This window comes from Fundulus heteroclitus, chromosome 9, assembly GCF_011125445.2.
Source record: "Fundulus heteroclitus isolate FHET01 chromosome 9, MU-UCD_Fhet_4.1, whole genome shotgun sequence".
Lineage (NCBI taxonomy): Eukaryota > Metazoa > Chordata > Actinopteri > Cyprinodontiformes > Fundulidae > Fundulus > Fundulus heteroclitus.
The window spans coordinates 22,443,770-22,469,993 of record NC_046369.1 but is presented as its reverse complement, the minus strand read 5'-3'; the positions used below and the strand labels follow the sequence as shown (position 1 = coordinate 22,469,993).

The 26,224-nt window shown below is 39.6% G+C and overlaps 2 protein-coding genes across 2 annotated transcripts; both read left to right on the top strand.

Moving 5' to 3' along the window:
- The first annotated feature begins 106 nt into the window (after nt 1-106).
- mrpl54 (mitochondrial ribosomal protein L54) lies at nt 107-5,354 on the top strand. The gene is made up of 3 exons (XM_036141251.1): nt 107-316; nt 2,168-2,324; nt 4,842-5,354. The coding sequence occupies exons 1-3, from the start codon at nt 190-192 to the stop codon at nt 4,972-4,974; spliced, it is 417 nt and encodes a 138-aa protein (XP_035997144.1). The 5' UTR covers nt 107-189; the 3' UTR covers nt 4,975-5,354.
- A 3,238-nt stretch (nt 5,355-8,592) lies between these two features.
- On the top strand, nt 8,593-26,022 carry malt2 (MALT paracaspase 2). Its single transcript, XM_021324175.2, has 17 exons — nt 8,593-8,825; nt 9,316-9,466; nt 9,713-9,879; nt 12,760-12,890; nt 12,982-13,138; nt 13,237-13,421; nt 16,278-16,374; nt 16,560-16,610; nt 16,807-16,902; nt 16,988-17,191; nt 19,073-19,250; nt 19,337-19,411; nt 19,516-19,643; nt 20,950-21,099; nt 21,212-21,369; nt 22,860-22,997; nt 25,153-26,022. Exons 2-17 carry the CDS (start codon nt 9,345-9,347, stop codon nt 25,585-25,587), a joined length of 2,472 nt encoding a protein of 823 aa, XP_021179850.2. The 5' UTR covers nt 8,593-8,825; nt 9,316-9,344; the 3' UTR covers nt 25,588-26,022.
- The last annotated feature ends 202 nt before the right edge of the window (nt 26,023-26,224 follow it).

The window sequence follows — 26,224 nt, the reverse complement described above, 5'->3', positions numbered from 1 at the left end:
TGCCACCTAACGACTCAAATAGAAGCAGCACGCTTAGAAACGCGGCGCTCTGGCCTGCAGTACTTCTTCCCGTCCAGATGGGGGCAGTAGACGGCCACAGAAAGAAAGCAGACAACGGAAGTTGGACAAATTTATTGAATGTCAAACGGTAGCATGGTGTGCTGTGTCTTTAGGTAACCCTAAATAAAAATGTTTGCTTACAGTTTATTTCGGGTAGCTCCGTCCTCCCAGTGCATTACAAGCAGTGCGGGAGCATTTCTGAGCAGAATAAGCACGTTGAACAGGACACAGACATGCGGATATGCTAAAAAAGTTGGTGAGTAAAGCCTACATCTCTCTTCAGTTGATAAATACTGAACACAGTGGTTTCGAAAGGGTTCTTTCACAAAACCAAGATAGAGGATTAACCCGGGATTTTCCCGATAGGCTGTCTGAATTAAGCATTGGTTCGGTTTCACATAAATCCCCATGGTGATTTATACTGTGCAGATAGCCTGCTCCAGTCAGCCCAGGCTAACAGCCAGTTTAGTTAATCCAGGTGCCTTCTGTTCAGTCAGTGGTCACGCTGTTTAGAAACCAATGTGTTTAATCAGCCTTCATAAAGATGCCACTAATACATAGGCCTATGGGCATTCAGTCAAGTACTATTTATTATTTTAACATTATGGTGACCGTTATTAACTCTAATTATCCATGTGGGCACTTACTGTTCGTTTTTGAAGAGCGCTGTTGTTCTTAGTTTGACAGACCTTTAAAAGACTACTGCATGTGATAAAAGGATTAGAGAAATGGCTGATAAAGAAGCAAATGTTTTTTCAATAAAGTCCCTTAGTTACACCATTTTCCACGACCTATCAGATTCTGTGACTCTAGGGGGCGCTGTTTGGATGACTTCTCCAAAACAAGCAGTGTCCCTCATATCATTTGCAAAGACTCGACAAACAATCTCACTGCTCCAAAAGGAAAACCTATGTAAACCATAAGGCCCGGTGACTTAACAACTGTTAAGGGAAAGAATATTATCTTATTTTATATCTCTTATCACGAATAGGTAATTTAGTTTCATGTCAGGTATCCTACATTAACTTCTTTCCAGTTGTTTTAGATTCTATGCTTAATGTTTTTAGACACAAACAATATTTGTATTAATAATTAATGCCACTATTGAGATCTGATATGAGGTGAACATTGTTGTGCAAACGCTGTCTCCTGAAAAAGTTTCCTCCCTCTACCGCTTTTCTTTCAGGAGTTGCCTCCAGAGAAGAAAGCAGATTTGTAATTTTGCCATTTAATTGGAAACATGATAATCCTCTCCACTACATTTTCATTCTGCTTGTAATGACGGTAATCGCATATATGCTCTCTTTGGGTTCCAAGGAACTTTGAAGCAGAGCTAGACGTGGTATCCGTGAATGTAGTAAGCTTTGCTTTCCACAGACTCATGGAGGCGGTCTGTAACGGAACGGACACATACAGGAGCGGAGGATGTGGAATTACGTTGTTGTGGAGTGGTCAGCAAAACGGCGCCTTCTAGAGTCGCAGTATCTGATAGGTTAGAGAAGATGATGTAACACGTTTTTACAATATAAGCAGCTCTAAACGCGTATCTTCCTTTAAGATAGTGGCAGGAGGATGCCCACCCTTAGGGGCTGATCAGGGTGAGGCCATCCAGGTGTTAAGGTCACGGCTCAGCAGGAGGCATGACGGTTGCTCGTTTGTTTTGAAGTATGGCGCACACAACTCATCCATTGTAGCATCGGTGAATCTGTGCTCAACCTCATGGTCTGATTAAAGCTGGGAGCGGGTATTTACCTGAAATAGTTAAACCTGGCTTGACATAGTCACACCTCCTAAGCCTGGTTTGGCCTTTGTGAAACAGATAAAGCCAGGATGGCGCGGTATATCACACATATCCGCGCTTTATCCCTTATCCTGGATTTCTAAATTCTGCTTTTGTGAAACAGCCTTCAGGACTCCCTTTTAAATTGGCTCATGTGTTGAATTATGTATGTAAAGGTTATTTACTACACTGTCAGGGGTAGCCCCTTCAATATAATTTTTTTTCTATCTCTTATCAGCTGCTGCTATATTATTTGCTCGTCCACGCTCTAACTATTCGTGGTTATGCATCATTGTACTAAATGAGATGTTGTTATCCATCTTTCAGCTGCAAAAGGAAAAGGTAAAGGCATGATGAAAGAAGTTTTGAAAGGTCCAGAGGTGTGTAAAGACCCAATCAGACTTACGTCTTACGCCGTCGGGGTTAACATCTACAAACAAGGCGAAGACCCAAAACTAAAGCCTCCCGAGGAATATCCTGAATGGTGAGTAGACCTGTCACTGTTTTCTGTGCCTTTTTAGATTTATTTGGACCACAATTTTCTTTACTTAAATTTTTTTTCCCCATCTTGGATTATTATGCTTTCTCCTCATGTAAAATCGACTTTGTTATTCTAGTTTCAAATCCCCACACAAGATGTCAAGGTAAAAGTCCAAGGCGTGGGCTTGGACTTTTTGTCAGGTTTTATTGATTATTGGTTCTCTAGCTGTTTACAATAGTTCTTTATCTCTAAGTCATGCCCTCTACTGAGGTCAGTAAAGAAAGCCCCAACTGTGCCACTTCCTCCCCCGTCCTCCACAGTTGGTCTGGAGTTTTCTTTCTTTATTTTTTGCATCCTGTTAAAATAGGTACTGTTGATGGTTTCTTTAGAGAAGCAGGTCTGTGAAAATTGTTGGTTATTAATGCTTGGGCACCTTGGTGGTTTTGGGGTAGCTGATGTACAAATTTATTTCTGTCTTATTATCACAGAGCGGTATACAGAATACTCACACGTTTCGTTCACCAGTGTCAGGTGTAGGGAATTGTTTTCAGAAGGACGTAAGTGCATCCATAAAATGACTTGTATATAATGTGGTTAAAATAATGGATATCCCCTTTGCCAATAGTAAAACTGAAATTATATGGTGTCAAACGTTTCTTAGCTTTAGGTATACAAAAGTTAGTTTTTGTAAATTGTTAAAACTCAGAGACATGTTGATTTGTGCACTGACAGCACCAGACAAGAACTTGTGAATTTATCTGGCTTCAGGGTCTTTCATTTTTTTTCTTATTGCACATTGGTAACTGGATGTTTTGCTCTCATGGTTTGGTTTTGGACAGAAAAGCCTTTTTTTTTTTTTTTTTTATACACCCTTCCAATGCAGGTTAAAGTAGTAACTATCTGCCATAGACCTCCACCTGAATTTCCTGTGCGGATTCTCAATCATCCGAGTCATGGCAGCTACAACAGGCTCAGATCGAAGGCAGCCGGACTTTTAATGAAATAAAATCCAACTGTGGGCAATCTAAGTGTCATAGGAGCTGTCTGCATAAACACACCTTTTCTTAAGGCCTCCAGTGGCTATAACACCACTAAGCAAAAGGCACCACACCATGAAGACCTATGAGTTCAAAGAAAGTCAGGGACAAACTTGATGAGAAGAACAAGTCCGGATGGAGTTCTGAAGTCATATCCACGTCTTTGATGTTCCCCCGGAGCCCCATCATCAATCATCTTAAAATTAAAGGTCCGTCCTCCGAGGAGCATCCCAAGTCAGATCCAGATCAATGACCTGCCTGTCTCTCTGCCAGGTTGTTAGGGTCTATTGTTTGCTCTGAGCTCTTCACTTGGTCACCTGGATCTTGATGAGACCACTTGTGTAATTTGATTAAATTACTGAAGTAGTCTCTTTTTTTCTCTATTCACAAAAAAACTGCGCAAACATCCAGTTGCCTTAGATTTTAGCCTGTTGAAGTTAATCAGTATAAAACTAATTGGGAATTAAGATTAACTTTTTTGTAAATCTTTTCCTTACAGTTAAAGGTATAGTGTTTATGTTTCCAGTTAGCTTTGGTTTTAGCCGTTCATTGTAACTCCATGGCTTTCACCGAATACTTTGAACATGGCTGAGAGTCACAAGAAGCGAACAGTCTCACATGTTGATGAGAAGAAGAGGAAGGCCTCAGTGAAAGGAAATAAGACCAGAGTGGATTTGGGAGATTCTTTCCAGCGATCTCCCTGAGGAGCGGAAGAGCTGGTAGGATGGTCCTGTGCATGTGCAGCTATTCAAAAAAGGACTTGTTTCTTAGCTACATGTCCTACCTTTTTAATAGATTTATTTCCTATAATATCAAGACTGTTAAGATACATAAACTGGCATATAAGTAGGGATGGGTACATTTCACATTCTCACTTGGCACAATTTGATGGACATCTGTTTTGGACCTGGATCTGCATCATTTCAATTTCCTAATTGCTACAGCAACTTGTCTGTAATTTAATTGGTACTTATTTTATATATTTTTGTCACCATTTTTCTTTATTACAATACACAAGCTGAAGCTGTCTTTCTAATGAATACTTCACAGCTTGAGTATTTAACAAAAATTGGCTGTGCAAACGCACACATGTACATACTATTGCTTTTGTCCTTTATTTCCTCTAGTTTATATCTTTATACTTAATGTCTGTATGCGGTGAGCGCATGAAAACAGTAATTTTCCTTGTTTGTGCGTACAATTTTGGCCAGTGAAGCTGTTTCTGTTTCTGACTCAAGTCTGTCTCAATACAGTTTGAGCCTGCAGTGTTTTCAGCAGATGCGTGTTTTTGTATGTCGCTCTTTGAGAATACAAGTAAGGGATGATTAAGAAATAGTAATTTTAGAAAACATATATTTTTTTAGTGTTTAAAACTCTCAGAATTACATCTTAAGTCATTTGACGACAGTAGTCCGAGGGAACATTGTCAGGCGTACGTCACGTCTTACCACCGTCTTCCTCCTCCTCTTTATTACCTGTCCAGGTTGTTCCAGTTGAACGTGGGAAAAGCCAAAAAGCTGCACGAGCTGGAAGAAGACACCTGGGAGTACTGGAAACGTCTGAGGAAGGACAACATCTGGCGCCACAACAGACTGCACAAAGGGAAGAAGCTGTAGAACCTGCAGCGGACGGGCCTGCGGCTTCTCTCTGCTTCAGCGTCATGCTTCACACTCTGGAGTAAATTACCATGAAAGCGATCTGACTCATGTACACAGCTCATGTCCGTGATGACAACCGCTTGTCACATCATGCCTTTTACTCAACAGGTCAGCTGAAATCACGCAACATGATTATTGAAGTCAAAATTGAAAGTGTGGAATTTTTTTTTTTCAAGTTATTACTTCAAGTTATTACTTCCGTGTAGGAAAGGCCCAGCCCAAAGTGGCAGTGGAGGACAGTTCAGTTAAAGTAGATCAGAGCAAAAAAATAAAATAAAAGGTTCTGTAGGATGACAAAACTTCAGAACTACTCCTGTAATAAAAGGTGGAACCTAAAACGTGTCGTTTTATTTCTGTGCTTCTGCTTTGGTTTCCTTTCATGGATCCTGTTGACTACCATGCTGCCTCCGTCTCACTAATCTGGTAACTCATCGGAACAGAACCTTAGCTTGGGCTATAGATGTTACAGGGTTCCCACGGGTCCTTGAAATCCTTGAAAGTTTGTGAATCTGAAAAAATAAATTCAAGGCCCTTGAAAGTTCTTGAAAACAGCCAACAAAACATCTTGTCCTTGAATGTCCTTGACTTTTTTTGTGGGGTTGAAAGTTCACACGGATGACGACTCATGTCATTATTTTACTATCACACGATCTTTTAAAATTATGTTGACTCCGCAGACTTTTTATCTGCAAGAGTACGTTCGCTCTTCTTCGTTAGTTGGTAGGCTACGGTTTAGGCCTACGTGCGTCCAATAGGTTACATTCACGCAGTGTTGCCAACTCAGCGACTTTGTCGCTATATTTAGCGACTTTTCAGAGTCAAAGTCAAAAACTAGCTTAATCAAAGATGAAAGTAAGTGAAACAAATTGATATAATTCTGAACATCTCAATACTGCACTGTTTTCCATAAAATTCCATGAAACGGTAGGCTAATGTACATCTTATATGTAATGTAGTATGGCATAGCCATGTACTGTGGAAATAAATGTAGGCTATGAATATGATCAATATCAATGTAGGCTATAAATTAAGTCCACTTTCTTGCATTGCTTCTGACCCAACAACTTCTATGCCGTTTAGTCTTTTATTGAATTTGCATTGTATTAAAATATGATAACCTATTCAGCGGTCACAGTAGGTAAATGCCGCCACGTGTGGTCCTTGAATTTGAGGAAATTGGTCCTGGAAAGTTATTGAAAGGTCCTTGAATTTGATGTTCACCAAGGTGTGAGAACCCTGATGTTAGTACCTTAGATGGCATTCAGTTCAAATATGTAGCTCCACACCCCTGGAACTTCTAAAATGTTGTTACTTCCAAAAATGTTCGATTTATTTTGGGGACAACAAAGCTTAAATAAGAAATGTCCGTTATTGTCATACAGTGTTTAAATTCAGCTGTACCAGCAGCAAAGTGAAAGGCAAGTTGTAGCGGATAACTGTAAAGTGAAGGGAAGAAAACACGTGTCTTTAACTTCTATTTTCCTTTACAAAATCTAAAATTTCTGCCGTACGTCTTTATTGATCTCCTTTACTGTGATGCCCCTTAATTAAAACGAAGTTCATCCATATAACTTCAGAAAGCTTTTTTGTGTGTGACTAAAGACCGCCTATGCAATACTTTATGTAGCAATGCAGCTGCTCTGTCAAGGCCTCAGACGTTTGTTGTGTAACATTAGTGTCCAAACAACATAATGAACAGCAAGGAACACAGCAGACAGATCAGGGATAAACTTGTGGAGAAGTGTAAAAGCAGGGTTAAAATATAAAACAACGTATCTTGCTTTAAAGATCTCATGCAGCAATGTGCAATCCATTTAAAAAGGAACGACTGCAAACCGACAACAACTAGGCAAGGTAATTAGAGAAGCAGCCAAGAGAGCTGGTAACTCTGGGGGAGCTTCAGAGATGCACGCCACAGATCTGGCTTTCATGGAAGCACGGCAAGAAAAGAGCTTAAACGTCCTGTTTGCAGTTTACTAGTCAGTGAACTTTCTGTTCACTAACGCTGAACATCATCCAGCTGAAACACGGTGGTGGCAGCATCGTGCTACGGGGACGTTTCTGTCCAGACAGGGATGGAAGCTGGTCAGAGTTAAGGGGCAGATGGGAGGAGCTAAATACATCACCTTCTGGGAAGAAAAACCTTTTGAGTGCAGCAAAAGACTTTAATCTTTCAACATGAGATCAACTCTACAGCCGGTGTTATGATGGAATGACTTAGGTTAAGCAGTTTGATGTGTTGGAATGAGCCCTGGGCCGGATTTTAGCAGGGGCTTACCGGGGCTGCAGCCCGGGGCCCCAGCATTTCGGGGGCCCCGAAGGATGTTTTCTATTTTTGTGAATGGGTAGTGCCCGCCGGCCGGCACCGCGGCGGCGCTTGGCTGCGAGGGCCGATCGACGCCGCTTGCTTGCGGTTTTAACATCCTTCATATGTGGCCTATCAGCGTACCTCGAGTCGCTGTTGCACGTTCCATAACAATGTTTAAAAACCATGGTTAGGAGACATCTTAGACTTAGAAAAAGCAGTAGTTTTACTGAGTAAAACCAAGGGTAACGTACAGCGAAAGAGTGGAGGAAAACGCATATTTGCCCTACCTGTACCACATGGTATGACGTCACGTTCTAAAAATAACTCGCTCGCAGAACGCCATTTGTTCTGGCAAACGTCCATCTTGAATACTTGCTTGTTATTGCTCCACTTTTGACGCATCTTACGCATTGGGGAGGAGGAGCGTCAAGGTAAACCTCCAGCAAAAAAATCCAGAAAAGTGGGCAACTTTTCACATTTCATATCAGACTGCTTAAATGTCTGATAACCCTTTCACTCTTTACTGAAAGGGCTTGGTGTTACTGGTTAGGGCAGTGGTGTCCAAACCTTTTGACATGAGGGTTAATATTATGTTAAAACAACTTTGGGGCTGTAAAATAATTTTGAAAACAAACTTGGTCTTTTTTAAAGTTTATCTGCTAAATGAAAGTAAAAATTTAAATGAGTGTAGATACAAAACAAAGATTGTGCATGTCTGCATTATAAGACAGGCTCAAAGTTTCAAACTTTTCAGGGTTGAGTAATGTTTTCTTATTTGGTTTGCGTTTGAGTAAATGTAGGTCGTGTTTGTGGTTCGAGTTCCTACAAAGAAGTTGAATGCAAAAGTGTCATTGATAAATGGAAATCTGTATTTTGTTCTTCATATTTTTCAAGATGTTCTCTGTAAAAACCTTGGTCTAGAAGATGAAAATTGTTCATTTGCACCCACCTCTGCTTTTATTGAGAACCGGGGGCTGCAAAAATCCTTCAGAGGGCATATATATATATATATATATATATATATATATATATATATATATATATATATATATATGTAGACTCTAGCCCAGGGGCCCCCATCCTCCTAAATCTGGCCCTGAATGGGCCAATCAATGAAGTAAAACATATTTTCTTTTCCTGACACATTACAATTTAAAAACAAGGCTATGACTAATTATTCCACGTCCTGCATCAACATGGATCTCTATTAGCAGCTTTTGGACAGCAGGGTGTGTTTATTGTGCACTTTTTTTTTTTTTTTTTTTTATAAAGTTGAGGGTGAAGTAACCATGGCAGCGCTTCATGCAAATGATCGCAATACGTGTCTGGGATGGCAGATAAAAGAGGAACCGAAATGAGAAGCAAACTATCTGGGGGAACCAAATCGTGTCAGATTGGGAGAGCGCCGGCGTGTAAAGATGCCACGGACATCTGCGTGACATAAAGCCCCCCCAGCACCACCTGCCGCCCCGATCATTCACCTCCAACTCGGACCTTTCTGGTAATAAATGCCTCATTTATTCCCCCCTTCGAGTCTTTGACTTTCAGCGCAACTCATGGCGGAAGCGGCTCTGCTACCATCTGAAAATCCGAACTGCAGCGTGTTTGTTTTTGTTCTGCTTTTAGCTTAATATAGAGTGATATTTGTCTTTTATAGCTTTTATTTTAGCGGCTGTGTGTTTCTCGTGAACCTTTACTGTGTGGCTCTCTCTGTAACCTGTAGCCTCTACAGGCTGATTTTCATAAGACCCCAACGCGGGGAATCCCAGAGTTGTGTTCAAAGCCCGTAGTTTTTTTCTAGTGTGTCAATGTAGTAGCTGGGGTTCATTCACTGACTGAGCAGATATAGGACGCTGTTGTGTTACTGAGTCACGTCTCGTAGGGGGGAATCATTGGTGCTGGAGGTTTTATGGTTTTGTGTTAATCCAACGCATAGCCTATATAATCTGACCTGCGTATCTGTTTTTTTTTTTTTATGGTTTGATGGAAAGGGTAAATACGGAGTTAGAAGATTGGGAAAATGAATATCAGCAATCTCGGTGAAGAAGGACTGAACAAGCTGTCAAAGATGCTGGACAACTGCGGTTGTGGATGGAGGCAGTTGGCCAGCGCGGCGGCGGAGTACCCGCAATTCCGCTGCAGGTGAGAGAACCTGAAGGCATCATGAATCAGAAACGAGTCCAATTTGACATTGTAAAGTGCCTTAAAATGACATGTTTCATGAACTGGCGCTATATAAATAAAATTGAATTGAAAAATTGAAAATGTTTTACCAACATTCTTTAGTTTCCCCCTTCAGCCAAACATCTAAACATTTTCTAAAACGGAATCCGTGTGTTTGTGATTACATGCTCTGCTGATCCTGACCACTTTTATGCTACCTTGCAGTGAAAAGGAGCTGACCAGCTGCTCCCTTCAGGTGCTGAAAGCTGCAGGCAGTCCTGCGCGCATTCTTCTGGCTTGGTTAGCTGACCGTGGCTGCTCCGTGGACTTCCTCCTGCACTGCCTGAGGAAGATGGACCACCAGGAAGCTCTGCAGTTCCTCACCACCACAGGTAAAACAGAGAGGGCTGGGGGTTCCCTCAGTAAGAGCGAGATCAACATTGCAAAAAAAAAAAAAAAAAAAAAAAAACTCCTGCCACTTTAGCTTTTTCACGTTTTGTTATATAAGAACCACAAATTTAACCACTTTTCTTTGTTTTGTGATGGACAAATAAAAAGTAATGCATAATTGTAAAGTGGAACAGATGATTTTAAAACATTTTATACATGCGTATTAAGCCAATTCAAAGATAGCCCTAGAATTATGCAGAAATTGTCAGGTAGGGTAAGGTTTCTAAAACTGTAGAGAGTGTGGTACAACTGTCATCCTGCGATAATATGGATGTGCAGCTAAAACTAACAGAGTGGGTAAGTTCCTCCTCGTGCTGTCTTGATATTCTACCCACAGCTTTCTTTAAGAAAGTTTTGCCTGTAGTATAGTGCCTGATTTGATTTAAATAATAAACTCTGTTTTGTCTAGTGTTTCCCCCCAGGCTTTAAAAACCAGCACACTGCAAAAAGGGAACTAACAGTAAGTGAAATTTTCTTGAAATCAGTGTATTTTTCCTTGATTTGAGCAGGTAAATAAGACTATTTGCCAATGGAATAAGATATTTGCACTTAAAATAGAAACAATTCATCTCCATCGTCCTATTTCAAGTGCACGATATGTAATTATCTTATTTCAGGGGTAAAAACACTCATTCCATTGGGAAATAGTCATATTTAGCTCCTCAAATCAAGGAAAAATACACTGATTTCAAGAAACTTTTACTTACTTTTAGTTCCCTTTTTGCAGTGCAACTGTTGAATAAGAGCAATTTGGACAAGCTGCTAATGCAGAATTACAGGCCCGTCGCAAACTTCCCCTTCATCTGTAACATTATTCTTTATTATTATTCGTTATTCACCTTCTTAACAATGACCAGCTGCTTTGACGTATTCCAGTTAGGTTTCCATGCTCACCACAGTACTGAGACCGCCCTTGTCGGGATGTTGAATGACATCCATGTAAATGCAGACTGTGGAAGAACCACAGTGCTGGTACTATTGGACCTCAGTGCAGCATTTGATAGTGTTGAACACTCCATTCTATTGGAGCGCCTTGAAAACTGGGTCGGCCTTTCCGGCACAGTACTTAACTGAGTTGAATCCTACTTAAAGGTCAGGGACATTTTTGTATTGGTAGGTAACTTTACATCAGAGACCACAAAAATCACACTTGGGGTTCCCCAAGGGTCCATCCTGGGTCCCCTCCTATTTAATATACATGCTCCTCTAGCTCAGATAATAAAAAACAACAACATCAGCTACCATAACTATGCAGACGACACACAGCTCTATATCACCATGTCACCTGGTGACCATGAACCCATTCAAGCACTGAGTAAATGCTTAGAAGAAATAAATGGATGGATGTGCCAAAATGTTCTTTAGATGAATGAAAATAAGACGGAAGTAACAATTCTTGGACCAAAGGTGGAGCAATCAAGAGCCAGCATACAGCTTCAGTTACTACAGCCAGATCTGACCTCAGACCTGAACCTTCAGAGGCATAATAACAATGTAAAAGTCAGCCTTCTATCACCTGAAGAACATTTCCAGGATTAAAGGACTAATGTCTCAGCAGGATCTTGAAAAAGTCCTGCCTGTGTCATCTTAAATCCAATATCTTACTGCAACAGTCTCTTCACAGGTCTGCCTGAAAAGTCGATCAGACAACTGCAACTGATCCTGTTGCTTGTGCTTCACTAAAACTAAGAAAGTAGAGCACATCACCCCGTTTCTAAAGTCCGTACACTGGTTCCCTGTATCTCAGAGAATAGACTTTAAAATACCTCTGTTAGTCTATAAACCACTGAATGGCTTAGAACCTAAACACATCACAGATTTGTCGGCCATCAGCCGCCCACACCACTCAAGTCTTATGGTTCAAGCCTAATCTGCACCAGAACCAAACATGGAGAAGCAGTATTCAGTTCTTGTGCTCCACTAGTCTGGAACAAACTCCCAAAAGAAAAAGTAAAAAGTACTGAAAAAGAGATGAATTTGAATGAACCATCGTTAATTTAAGTTTGTGGTCCAACTTTTCCTTACCTGCTTTTATTATGCCGCTGCATAAGATTATTCTTTTTTTTGACAGAATAACTATCACTCATGCCACAAAATTGGCCTCAATGGAAAACTGGCCGGATGGTTGAGTTGTTGAAGGAAGCACAACACATTTTCTTTTCCAATTTGTTCATTTGTGTGAGCCTGCAGCTTTTTAGAAAATACAACGGTGCAAGTAATTCAGCTCTCTTGATTCAGCTATAATTGCAACAATAGTTGGTTCTACAAAGAAATGACTCAGATGAGCATTGTACATTTATATTTGTGAAAAGATGACGTATTTTGTTTGTGATAATAGGACAAAAAAAAAGCTTTCCTGGCTTGCACCATTAACAACCACCTGGCATGTAGATAGTTTCTACGGCTTGATATAAGGAATATTTTCTATCCTCACCATCCTGCTTGGTGTGTGTGGTGGCAAATAAATACAGGTCAGCCTAGTGGTCTTAAACCTCTTTGGAAAAATGCTTTTGATTTCAGGCCCAAAGACTTTAGCTTTCTTTTAATAGAGTAAACATGGTCAGTTATCAGAACAGGTATTAGTGAGTTGTTATATACTTCCAGAGTGAACAATGTGCCTTAGACTACAGGAAGAGAAAATGTTCTAGATGTCTGTAGAGCTACTCCCTTATAGTTTGTGACTTTACGATATGCATCCTCATACCACTCACAGGTTTGCACATGTTAGATTTAACGGTACACATGTCTTAATAAAAAAAAATGCTTGAGCTTTGTTCCTTCTTGTCCTCCTTACTATTCACGTTGCTTGTTGCTGTTTTTAGTGTCAGAGCAGATTAGGATCACTGTGCAGCCGCAGTCTCAGCAGGCCTCTCTGGGGAGTCGGGTGGTGCTGACATGCATGGCCTCTGGACCTCCTGAACTCAGCTACCAGTGGTTCAAAGGCAAAGAGGAGGTCAGAGCAACAACTTACAAGGCCTTTTTATGAATCTTTTGATGCTTCTCTGTTTTGGTCTTAATCCACATTGATTTCTTCCTTGATTTAGATTTTACATGAGACAGGAAATACGCCTGAGTTGGTTCTGTGTCCTTTGGGCCCAGCCCACCAGGGTCACTACATCTGCAGGATCAACCACGGAGAAAAATGCATCTTCTCCACGTGGGCTCATGTACGACTGCTTCACTCTGCAGGTTCCAGTCCAGGTATCCCTTTTCCTACTTTCTGTTTTTTTTTTTTTCTCCTGCCTTTTTCAATATCACAGCGAGTGATGCAGCGTGCCGATAAATCACTGTCATCGCAGCTTGCAGTACTCTGTTCCCGGGCTCAGTGAGTGGACTGCAAATCAGCCAGCAGCCCCAGTCCCAAGCGGCATCTGAAGGGGACGTTTTGGTGCTGAAGTGCAAAGCAGAGGCTAACCCCCCTCCTCAGTATGAGTGGTATCACAACAAAATGCCCATACCACAGCAAAAAGCATCCTCCCTCAGGGTAAGTCCACTTAAAAAAAAAACAAAAAAACAATAAGCAAATGTTTAATTAATGTGTATGAATGCCCTTCATCATTAAAACTTGTAAAAGCAGTAAAGTCTTGCAAACTACAGTGCCACGTAAAAGTAATAACACTCATTGCATTTTTGTTTTTTTTATTTTCTTACAACCACACACTTAAATAACCAACATAAAGTAAAGCACAAAGAAAAGAACACGTACTATGCTGTTAAAATATGAAAAGTTCAGCACCCTGAATTGTTCCTTTTTTAGAGGCATTTTGGGGTTAATAACAGTTTTGAACATCAAATTTTTTTTACACTCTTCTTTTCAAAATAGATCAAGTCTAGACAGACTTTTAACTGCAATTTTCAAGTCTTAGCACAGATTGTCAATAGAATTTTGGTCAGGGCTTTGACTGGTCCATTTTAACACATTGTTATGGGAATATTATTCTGAAGTCACTATGGCCTGACGCCAACTTGGACTGGAGACACAAGGACACATGCTCTGGTTTACTATGCATGTAATGACTGTCTGGGATATGACTGTCTCTGTTGTCATGCAGGTGCTTTGTTGTAAATTATTCCACTGTGGCGTTGTCTGCATGTTGAGGCACTGTCAGTTCTGAAGAAAATCCTCCTCACAGTATGATACTGCCAATGTTTCACTGTGGGAATGGTGCATTCAGGGTACTGGACAGAACTAGTCTTCTACAATTAGTCCTTAGTTTGGCCAAAACTTTAATTTAGGTCTTATCTGACGAGCGACGTTTCTCCCACATGGTAGGCTTTAAACAGGGCTTCCTTTGGCTTTCTGTCAACAATGTCTTTTGTGATCATGAATGGATATCAAGCTATAATTTTTTTTTTAAATGTATTGAGCACTTTTCATACATCATGGGGGAAATACAAAGTTCTTTAAATATGATGAAAACAGGAAACAGTAGACATCAAAGTTTAACAACAAAGGAAACAGAAACAGAACAAAAGAAGGAATAAGCTGAACAACGATAATCATGGGGGGGGGGGGGGGGGGGGCAGCAGCAGAATACATGTGAATAAATAAAAAAGTAAAGGACCTGAAAGTTACCTTGTGAAACTCCGTTTCTCACTTTACAATCTTTAGGTGTTTCCCATGCTTACAAAACATCTCTTTGTGAGGTAATACTTGCATGACTGAAGAGCAGCTTTTTGAGATGATTCATCATGAGTCTAGAAAGTGAAATGTTCTGGTTGGTTGAATCCAGTGCTGCAGTTGGGTTAATAATATGTACCAATAACGATGGCTTGTTCAGATTCAGGTTAAACCCGAGGTGATTAACCATCCTAGAGCTTAGATGTTTCTTTTCTATGACTGGATCTAAACCCTGACTGGAATTTTTCTATGTTTTAAACACTGATTAAAAACAAGCCTTCCTAAAACGTATCTTGTTTAAACATGGAAACCTAGAAACTTCTACGCAGTTATGGAAGTGATATCTATTCCGATGGAGGTTTAACAAAAGCTGTCTTAAAAGCACCGTGAAGGGAACAATTGGGGATGCTCAGCAAATGCGTTTCAAAAATGTCCAACAGTAAAATTGATAGATAATGAAATAAAGATTATGATTGATTGGACTCGTAGTCCATAAACAAATAGAAAACACACCACAATACGACAATACAATACAATACAACACGCAATAATAAAAACTATCAAAGACTATTGTAGCAGTGCTTCCCTGAAGTGGACTGGTAGCACACAGCACTGACACAGGGGCTCACCAGAGTTTTGATAAGGCTGTTCTTACAGACATTTAGACAGCACACAAACCTGTACATCAAATTTTGGGCTTTTTCAGCAAAATACGAAAAGGATCAAAATAAGCAACTTTTAGTTTTTGCAGATTACCCTTCCTAGATTTGCCCCACAGTGGTGCAGTTGAAAACGATGTACAGCATGTCCTGAACAATTAGATTTTTACACTGTCTGTGCAACTGTGAAATTTCCTCACCAAAGTGCATGCAAACTGCGACACTGACGATCGATATCCTCATCATCACAAAGCCTGTCTGTGATAAAGTGGCCCAAATACTTTATTTTACTTTAAACACGGAGTGTTTGCCCTGACAAATAAAAGTCTGGAAAGCAGAGGTCTTCGTCCCCTTTAGTTCTACCGATCAGCACCACATTCTTTTTAGCAGTGTACTTTACATCAAATTTAAGTCTGTAACGGGAGCAAACGTTCAGCAGCGGCTGGAAACCCGCACTGCTAGGTGGGAGGATGACCAGATCATCAGCGTACATGAAATGGTTGGTGAGCGTGTTACACATCCTGCTCTACAGTTATTCAGACTATATGAGCTGAAGAATAGCCCTGGTTTTGTATCTAAAAGGCAAATTAACAATTTTGGTTGCGTGTTAATTTTCGGGATCAGTCGGGATAAAACTTGTGCTGACTTTAGATTCTTTAGTGGGTTTCAGTAATTGGCAGCAAACAGGTTAAATTTTGAACTGCTATCCTGTGGTAAAAGGGTCAGCTAAGCTGTCCAAAACCAAGGACAATGTTCTTAGGTTGTTTATGTTGTCTGAAATTAGTTTTGTCGATTCTGATGTTTTATATCCCTTATATTGTATAATACGAGCAGTTATTTGTTCATTTATTTTCCCCTATTTTGTCTACACTTTCAATTAGCTTCTTTTTTAGCTGTTTAATTACATTATTCGCCCAAAGCGATTTTGGTTTGGAGGGGATTGTCTTAAGTTTTTGCTGCAGCGACAGCATCAGACTAATGTCAAAACGTTCCCAACTAAAGTCACTCTGTGGTCTGGTTTCCTTATGAGCCTAATGGATGTTTGTTACTGTTCCCTAAGATCCCATGTGTGACCACAGAGCACAGAGGGGAGTACAGGTGCAAGGCGTTTAATTTGTACCACGAGGTGTGGAGCGACACAGCAACCGTGACCATTGGTGAGGAGTAGATGCCACTTTCTCTCATCTGTCACTTATATTAACAAAACCAATAATTACTGTTTGAATGATTGCAGCAAACAACTGTTGCTATTAAGTTACCGCCAACATTTAAACAATGTCGGCGGTAACTTAATAAACAATTTTGCAACTGCTGACTCTTCCTGTTCTACTTTTTCATGCAGGCCTGAGTTCAGTCACAGATGCATCCTGGGTAGAAGCTAATCGCGGGTTAGGTATGCTGTACTTTCTGGCAGAATATTCAGGAGAAAAAAGGGGAACTGCAGCCGTAATATACTTCCTCTGCCCTTTATCACACTTTTATTCCTGTTTTTTTTTTGTTTTGTTTGTATCCTGGTTGTCAAAACTGAAATACAAGGGTGATATTTAGCTTTCTGCTTTTTGTTTAACTCTTTTATTAAATGTTGCCAGACTCACAAGAAGGCAAGAGGCCGACACCCGGATCAGGACTAAATCCAGTGCAGCAGATGGCCTGTCCTCCCTCAGCAGCAGCCAAGAATTTCTATGGTTAGTTTGATGCAAGCAGGTCACATAAAGTATCTTTGCATTACAAATCTCCGGTTTCATGGTTCCGCGTTCACATTCTGCTCAGCTACAGACAAAGTCGCTCTGCTGATCGGCAACATGAACTACCTCCACCACTATCAGCTGAGTGCTCCCATTTCTGACGTCCACGAGCTGACCAACCTTCTCAGACAGATGGACTTCAAAGTGGTCTCCCTGCTCGACCTCGACCGGCAGGAGATGAACAGTGCTGTTACCGAGTTCCTGTTGCTGCTCGACAAGGGAGTCTACGGTCAGCCCATTTATTTCCCTTCATAAGCTCCTAAAGTCTCTGCCCAGCCTGACAAAATGTAGGAAGAGTTTAGAAGTGGTTTTTTTTCAAGCTTACCGCTAAAACAGAGAATAATCTACGTCTGCTCATCCTCAACGTGAATATTAAATTAATTTGGGTGTTTTTATGATTTAAGTTGGGTATTTTTTTTTAAATCATGGATTGATAATGCAACATACAACATACAACTGCAATAATTTATAAAACATGAATTGTTTAGATTGTCTCTAATCCACACATTTCAGTACAAGCTCACAAGCATAGATGCATCCCCACTAATATTTATTAAAATGTCCCAAAGCAAGGTGTACCTGGAAGTGTGCCCAGTTTTCCCGGTAAAACTGGTACCTTTCATTTAAAAATGGTTCGTTTCTTGGCTCTAACCAGACTTTTGAACACAGACCCGTGCTTTCACATGGTTGGAGGTTGAGGCTTTGGGAGGCCATTCGAGACGGTTAATGCTAGCCTGCTGTATCTATTGTTTTTTTTTTTTATGTATGATCATCAGAAATTATTCCTGGATCAGTGCTTCTGTGCTCTTCTCAAATCTCTTCTCAAATCTCCAGTCAGTTGTGGCAGTCTCCTGGTTCTGCTGGAGGTTTCTTCCTGTTAAAGGGGAGTTTTCCTCTCCACTGTTGCTTCATGCATGCTCGGTATGGCGAATTGCTGCAAAGCCAATGACACAATGCAGACGAGTGTCCACTGTTTCTACACGCGGCAGTGAATACTTCAAGTCAACAATCTGCTGGGTTTCCTCGGATAGAAAATCTTTGAATCAATTTAAATAATAAACTAAATTGCATTGTTTGATAACTAAGACCAATTGGAATGCATGTTCTTGACATGGAATCTGTCTGTATGGTTGGATTAAATTAACATTTTTTTTAGTTAAGTCCTTTGAGATGGTGTGTTTTGGGAATTGGCACTATATAAATAAACCGAATGACATTTTGTATTAAAAGATTCATGTTTAACCATTTAGCTGTTTGCTCTAGCTGCAGTTAAACCGTTTCTGAAAATATTAGTCAACATCCTTTTTCATTATCCTACCAGCTTTGTGCCATGCACCAGTACCACTGGCAGTGAAACAGTCCCACAGCATGATACTACCACCACCGTGCTTGACAGCGGGGACAGTGTGCTTTGTGTCCAAAGCCTCATCTCGACTCCTCCAAACACTTTTCTTTCTCTTGAAGAAATGTTGCTTGTTCGTGTCACCAGTTCTACATTTTAGCATCTTCTCAGCCCATGTTGTGACTCTGGCGGCTTACAGTTCATAGTAGGCTTGAGCCTTTTTGGTTCTAATGTTGTCCTGAAATACTTTATGACCCGTTTCTTTTGATTTGAGTGTTATTTTTTGGTGATTGAAACCAGGACAACGTTGTGTGTTTCAAGACAATAATCCCAAACAAACACAATAAATTGGTTTCCCATTAGTGCTGGCTAACATTAAGCATCTGGAATCACTCTGAACTCATCCCAATTGAAAATGTAGGGATTGTACTCGAAATCAACCAATTCAAGTGCTTTTCTTGCTAATGTTGGGTAAATATTCAAAATGAAGCTAGAAGTTCGTTGATTAATCCAAAAAACTGTATTTGGAGATGCATGTACATATTTATGCCCACATATGTAATATTGACATTTTGTGGATTAGAAAAAAGCTTGTGCACCCAATTCTTGTTTATCAAAATTGCTAAAGTTGATGTATTATCATTCCAGCCTCGACAAATAAGGGGTTAAATAAAATTAGTAACACATTCATGTCTATCATAACTATATGTAAACGTTTCCCCTGAGCTGCATGTTTTTTTTGATACTCTATATTTGATACTGCTGCAGGGCTGCTGTATTTTGCCGGTCATGGCTATGAGAACTATGGCAACAGTTTCATGGTTCCCATCGATGCCCCAGCTTCCTACACATCAGAGCACTGCTTGTGTGTGCAGAGCATACTGACCAGGATGCAGGAGAAAAAGACTGGACTCAATGTGTTCCTGCTGGACATGTGTCGCAAAAGGTATACCTATAGCTTAGAAATGTAAAAAAAAAAAATAGTGTTTTAAATGCCACGCTTTTTACTCTTTATGTCACATATTTTCCCAGAAACCTAAACGATGAATTGATCGTACAGCCAGGAACCCTCAAAGTCACAGCCAATATAGTTTTTGGTTATGCCACGTAAGTTGCTGGTTCTTTGCCATCATGAGCTCTTGTTCTGATCCCAAAGTGTCTGCTTTTCAACTCGTCTTTCTTGTCACTTTTGTGTAATCTATCGTGTTTAGATGTGTTGATGCTGAAGCTTATGAGGTGAAGAGAGAAGACGTGTCGAACGGGATCTTCATAAGCTTTCTCAAGCAGCGCGTGTGTGAGGATGTGAAGGTCACCGTCATGCTGGACCGAGTCGCTGAAGGTAGAGCACTCGCAGCACTGGTTGCTTATCTTGTCATTTAAACAAATAGATACATAATATGTAGTGTTATCAGGGTGGGGGGGAGTGTCAACTTCTGTGTGCTGGTCAGTGCAGAGTCATAGGAAATCAGACAGACAGAATAATAGGCTGACTAGGAGGTGAGACACGGAACCAGAACTACACAAGAGTCCAATACGGATAAAAAGGGAAAAAAGAGCCACTTGTTTTAAAATTCACCATAACATTATGGCTTTTTTCAGTGTTCAAGCTATCCTTCTCTGTTTGTTTTTTATGGACCTGATGAAAAGACTATCTGACTTATTTGGCAAGAATTTTTTTTTCTACTTGGTTACATCCAGCACCTGTCCCTGATTAGAAATCAGTCGGTGCCTTCCTGGAGGGCTAACCCTGAAGGCGGCTCAAATAGACGCTGCATCAAACTTTCCTCGTTCACTGGGCTGAGAAACAGGACGCTAAGAACCACGGGTCCAGGCACCAGGCTGAGAGTAAAGTGTTTTATCAGTTCATATAAGGGTGTTTCTGGTATTAGAACCAGTTATTTACCCTCCAAAGTCTCCTTAAATCTAAAACGTGTATGTGGAAATTATTAACTAAAAGTTTGTGTTTACTTTACAGAGAGAGACACGTTGATAAAGTTAGAGCTTTAATCAGTCAGTGGTACATTTATTCTCAATTGTATTTGGACTTTAAGCTTTTAGATTTTAAGATGGTTTCTGGTTCTCTACTTGATTAATCTGTAATATATAGACAGACAGATATCCTTCTGTGACTATATCCAAAATAATATTTTTTAATTGCAGCATTAGAATTGTGATTTTGAGAATAAATATATTATACAACTCTGTGGCTCTTGTTCCTATCCATAAAATTTACAATTGGGGCTCACTGATAAATCAAATTAATTACCCTTCAGATATATGTTAGATGGTTTGTTTTAAGATTTGAGACTGATGAGAAATAATAGAAGAAAAGGATCTCTAATCTATAAATATAATATCTTATTAATTGCTACCTGTTTATGAGGTCCTTATCTCTAATAATAATCATATTAATGACTAATAATACTAATATGTTGTTTAACACATCGTTAATAGAAAACGGTCATGTATGTTTATATTAAAAAGACCATCTTTCATAAAAACAAGGCTGGTAGGATCTTATTTAGTCATCTGCATAGACATTTTGTTTTGCGTTCTGAGGCGGATTGACAAGTTTTAATCCTATGTGTAACTATTAGACAGCACTTAGATTTTCCTTTTTACAAAAAGCCATACATTCTTTCCAGACATGGGTCGCTGCGCGATTACAAAAGGGAGGCAGGCTCTGGAGCTGCGCAGCAACCTGTGTGAACGACGTTCCCTCACAGACCGGATCCAGCCATCCGACAGTTCGGCATCCGACTCAGCCCGGAATCTGCAGTGGGCCGTCGCTCATGGTAAACACGCAGAAACTGATTTGATTAAATGCAGCGAAAGTTACTCATATATGTGCATCGCTCCATTCAATCCTTGCATTTTATCTTTTTTATTTTTTTTTTATTTGAACAGTCCTGCCTGAGAGTCGCTGCCTCAACTTTGACTGCGGGGTGAAGGTCCAGCTGGGTTTTGCCGCAGAGTTCTCCAACATCATGGTCATCTACACTCGGATACTTGAGAAACCTGCAGAAATAGATTCCTGCTGTGCTCAGCTCACAGACTTCCCACAGGTGTGTTAGCTATATGACTTTAAATGCGACTTATTCTGATCCACGTTTTTTATGCACTTCACAAAAGAAGCTGAATTACCGTTAATTTGAGCTCCATCAATTTGACCAATCTGTATAATCTGACCCAATCTGTATAATATGATTGAACTTGACTTTGTAAAGTGCCTTGAGATGACATGTTTCATGATTTGGCGCTATATAAATAAAATTGAATTGAATTGAATTGAGTTAAACCAAATTGGAAGTGTATTTGTTTATTGTTCTCTAGCTATTACATTTTCAGCATCTAGCGTAAACTCTGAGCATTGATGTGAGAAAGAGCCTCAAAACCAGAGGGTACGAGGAAGAGGTTTCCTTAGATCTAATGTCTAAAATCTGGCCCATTTTTCTGTTTTCATGTCAGCCCAAAAAATGTGTAATACAATTTTTCCAAATAAATAAAATAAAAATAAATAAAAATAATCACGTTTTAAATGTTTAAGCATCTTTATGAATATTTGTTCTTCTTTAACCAGTAATGATCCTGTTTTGCTCGGAGTGCCTCTTAACAGATGAGATGGAAACAGATGCAATTTAACTGGAAAGGACTCAGAAATTGTATCATGTTATAGAGATAGATTTACTGTTGGAAATGTCTTCCAACACATCTTTTATAAACCTCAATTTGCTAAAGTCAAAAGCCCGAGTAGAAAAGAGTAGCTCAAAAATGTTATTCTATCTTGGTTCCTATAAGGTCTGCATATGGAATCTATCTATCTATCTATCTATCTATCTATCTATCTATCTATCTATCTATCTATCTATCTATCTATCTATCTATCTATCTATCTATCTATCTATCTATCTATCTATCTATCTATCTATCTCTCTATCTATCTATCTATCTATCTATCTATCTATCTATCTATCTATCTATCTATCTATCTATCTATCTATCTATCTATCTATCTATCTATCTATCCATCTAATGTCTGTTGTTGCTTCTATCAAATACACATTATCTTGCGGCGTTTTACTACAAAGATAAATGCTACAACAAAAATAACCACTGCACTGCTAAATAAGTTCCTGCCACAAGCTTTTGAGACTATACGCTGTGGATGATTTAATTTATTTAAACTTTTTATTTAGATAATTTTGTGTGGTTTTTTGACAAATATTTCATGCTAATCTTTTTACGATTGCAGAACAACAATACACTGTTTTGATTTGACTAGTTACTGAATGAATGAAAAATGTTTGAACCCTGCATGTAGACAGCTCTGTAACATTGTTCTTTTTAAAACTAAAAACAGGATCCGTTGGTTGGTCTTAGATCTTTTGTACAAACAACGTGGCTGCGCTGTCCTTTTGTAGCGCACAGTTTTCTGGGCAAACAAACAGCACACTGGGAAGATGTTAATGACTTATTGGGGATCTTTTGAACGCACATAAAGTGGATCAGAACTGGCTTGGAGCTTCCCAATGTTCTTTTAATTTTCCTTTGACAGGAAGTGGACGTTGACCTGAAGAGGAGTAACCAGGAGACTCTGTTTGAAGCCGGCTGTTTACTGCTGATTAAGGAGGAACTTCCTTCACCGGAGGCCCAAAGTCTTTACACGCGCATCCGCAGTCTGCAGAGACTCAGGGTCAGAAACCTGATTTTATTTCTTGGACATTTGTCTGATGATGAAAATGAAATGTCTGCTTAGAAGAGAACTGTGCAAACCCTTTTTTTCCTACTTGGATTTTGTTATACATTGTTTTCAAGAAGCTAGACATTCTTGTAATCTTTCAGTTTTGTCCTAATAATTGTCCAGGCTTTCCTTGGACAATTGCTGTTTCATTCGTTTAAATACATAAATTAGAATATGCCGTATCTTTGTGACATGCTGCTTGTGTTAAAGTGATCTAATTTGAATATTTGCTAAATTATCTCTTAAAAACCCAGCGAGGGAAAAGTTACAACTTTGGAAATATTTCCAGAATTGTACAATATTCTCACAGAAAGGCTTGAACATAGCATACTTTTGGGATTAAGGGAAAAACATTAGGCTGGTTTAAATATTATCTGTCTGACAGATTCCTGTTTGTTCATGTTAATAATAAAGCTTCTTCAAACTCTAGTGTTACTTGTGGAGTACCACAGGGTTCAGTCCTGAACACATACATATAAATGTATGTGTATATATATACATACACATATATATATATATATATATATATATATATATATATATATATATATATATATATATATATACTTTCGATTGGTAAAATTATCAGACAGCATGGGGTTAATTTCCACTGTTATGCTGATGACACTCAACTATATTTATCCAATCAATAACTTCGACTACAGTGATATCAAAACCTGGATGACTTTAAATATCCTGATTTTAAATTCTGACAAGAGAGAAGTTGTAATCTTTGTGCCAGAGTCCTTAAAAAATAAACTTCTTAATCGACCACTTAATCTGGCGTTAGATTGACCTCTGGTAATAATGTAAATTTGACCAAGACATGTCATTTAAATCCCCTATTAAACAGTTTTCCAATGTTTCCATTTTTGGCCTCCGGAATATTGCCAAAATTAGAAACATTCTGTCCAGGGGTGATGCTGAAAAACTAGTCCATGCATTTGTTACTTCAAGGCTGGACTATTGTAATTCTTTACTATCAGGAAGTCCACAAAAATGCAGTTCAAAGTCTTCAGCTGATCCAAAATGCTGCAGCAAGAGTTCTGATGAAAATCAACAAGAGGGATCATATGTCTCCAATTTTAGCTTCCCTTCATTGGCTTCCTGTTAAATCAAGAATAGAATTTAAAATTCTCCTTCTAACGTATAAAGCCCTTAATAATCAAGCTCCATCATACATCAGAGCTCTGATTACTCCGTATGTTCCTAACAGAGCACTTCGCTCTCAGACTGCAGGTCTGCTGGTGGTTCCTAGAGTCTCTAAAAGTAGAATGGGAGGCAGATCCTTTAGCTATCAGGCTCCTCTCCTGTGGAACCAACTCCCAGTTTTGGTCCGTGAGGCAGACACCCTATCTACTTCTACGACTAGGCTTAAGACGTTACTTTTTGACAAAGCTTATAGTCAGAGTGGCTTAGTTTAAGCTGAGCTATCTCTATAGTTATGCTGTGTGCTGCTTGAGGCTTAGGATGCTGGAGGACATCAAGATCTATTTTTCTCACTCTGCTGAGTTCTCCTACTGTTCTCCAATTTGCATTGTTTGTTGTTATTTCAGCTTTTAACTTTTACTTCCCTGTCATTTTTTTCTTAATAGTAGGTACACCTGGTCTGGTGTCCTGTTAGCTGTGACACCATCCAGGGGCGGCAGATCATCCACCATTACCAATAACATAGAAAGGATTCCTGGATCAATGTGTGCTTCTGTGCTTTTTTTGTGTGTCTGCTCTGTCTTCTCTAACCCCAGTCGGTCGAGGCAGATGACCGTTCATACTGAGCCTGGTTCTGGTGGAGGTTTTCCTCCCTGTTAAAGGGGAGTTTTTCTCTCCACTGTCGCTTCATGCATGCTCAGTATGGGAGATTGCAGCAAAGCCGTCTGTCCACAGTCCACAGTCTTTCATGAGAAGTGAAGGCTGCTTGTCAAGACTTCTGCAATCTGCTGAGTTTCCTTAGATAGGAAACTTTTTGACTAATCTGTATTTCAATGAATTTGACTTTGTAAAGGGCCTTGAGATGACATGTATTGTGAATTGGTGCTACATATATAAAATGTAATTGAACTGGATATATTTTCACACTACTATTGTTTTTATTTGTCTGACCTCACAGACGGACCTCACCTTTACCGTCTGCCTTCATTACACGTATTCCAACATGGACGAAGAGGTACAAGAGCGGCTGCCAGTGACAGTGGGCAGACCCCTGGTCTCCAAACTGAATCTCCACGAACCTCGAGCGTCTCGTAGCTCCTCAGCCTACCTGTGTCCCAGCCTCGATTCCGTCAACTACCCGGAGAGCTCCTCCTTTGCCTCCGTCGATTCTGCCTCAAACACATGGCTGTACTGTGAACAAAGCAGCAGCAGCAGAGTTTCCCACGCCGACTCTGTGACTTCATCCAGGAGTGCCAACGTACCAGAGGAGACGGACAGTCCGGGAATATTTGATTCACCTCAACCTCTCACTACCAGCAAAAGCTTGCCCCACAGTCAAGTCAATGACATTACCTACAAATTTAGTGACATGTACAACTTCCATTCTTTCTGAGTATCGTACTCTATGGATTATTTCCAGGTTTTCCTATGCATATAAAAAATTCAGACTATTTTAGGCTGACCTTGTTTTGTTTTTTTTAAGTATAAACAATAACTTAAAATGCATGATAGAGACTAAGTTAAAAATATGTTGTCTTAATCACTGTATGGTTTAAATCACAAGTGTTCTCAATTACAAAATATTTATGCTGCGCTGTAACATTTAAAGGTTGATTGAAAAGAAATCAGTGAATGCTTTAGGGCTGAGCTTACTGCTGACTGCATACAGTGTACACAATGCATAAAAATTACTTTGATCATATTGCACATTGTTAAACTCAGATAGGTTTAGCAAAGCATTTTATAATGTGAACTAAAACTAAGAACATGCCTGTGTTTTGTATATGATATATTTGAAAAGCAATATATAAAAAATATATAAAATGTATCAAAGATTTTCTTTCCCACATTTATTTATTTGTAAGAAATTCTAAAAGCAGGTTCCACCCTTATTGTACTTGTAAGGTTCATAGAACGCAATATAAACTTGCCTTTTTTGCAAAACTTGTACATGAATGTGAATTATGAGGTTTGTTTAGCTCTTAATTAGTACTAAACTATGTATTTGACCTCATTTATTATCACTTTGT

What these genes read in the sequence shown, in the direction of transcription:
- malt2 (XM_021324175.2), top strand. Translation starts at nt 9,345, where the DNA reads ATGAATATCAGCAATCTCGGTGAAGAAGGACTGAACAAGCTGTCAAAG. An exon ending in TACCCGCAATTCCGCTGCAG is followed by an intron (nt 9,467 to 9,712) that starts GTGAGAGAACCT and finishes GCTACCTTGCAG; the next exon opens with TGAAAAGGAGCTGACCAGCT. An exon ending in AGCTCACAGACTTCCCACAG is followed by an intron (nt 21,370 to 22,859) that starts GTGTGTTAGCTA and finishes TTCCTTTGACAG; the next exon opens with GAAGTGGACGTTGACCTGAA.
- mrpl54 (XM_036141251.1), top strand. Translation starts at nt 190, where the DNA reads ATGTTTGCTTACAGTTTATTTCGGGTAGCTCCGTCCTCCCAGTGCATT. An exon ending in CGGATATGCTAAAAAAGTTG is followed by an intron (nt 317 to 2,167) that starts GTGAGTAAAGCC and finishes TCCATCTTTCAG; the next exon opens with CTGCAAAAGGAAAAGGTAAA. An exon ending in CCCGAGGAATATCCTGAATG is followed by an intron (nt 2,325 to 4,841) that starts GTGAGTAGACCT and finishes TTACCTGTCCAG; the next exon opens with GTTGTTCCAGTTGAACGTGG.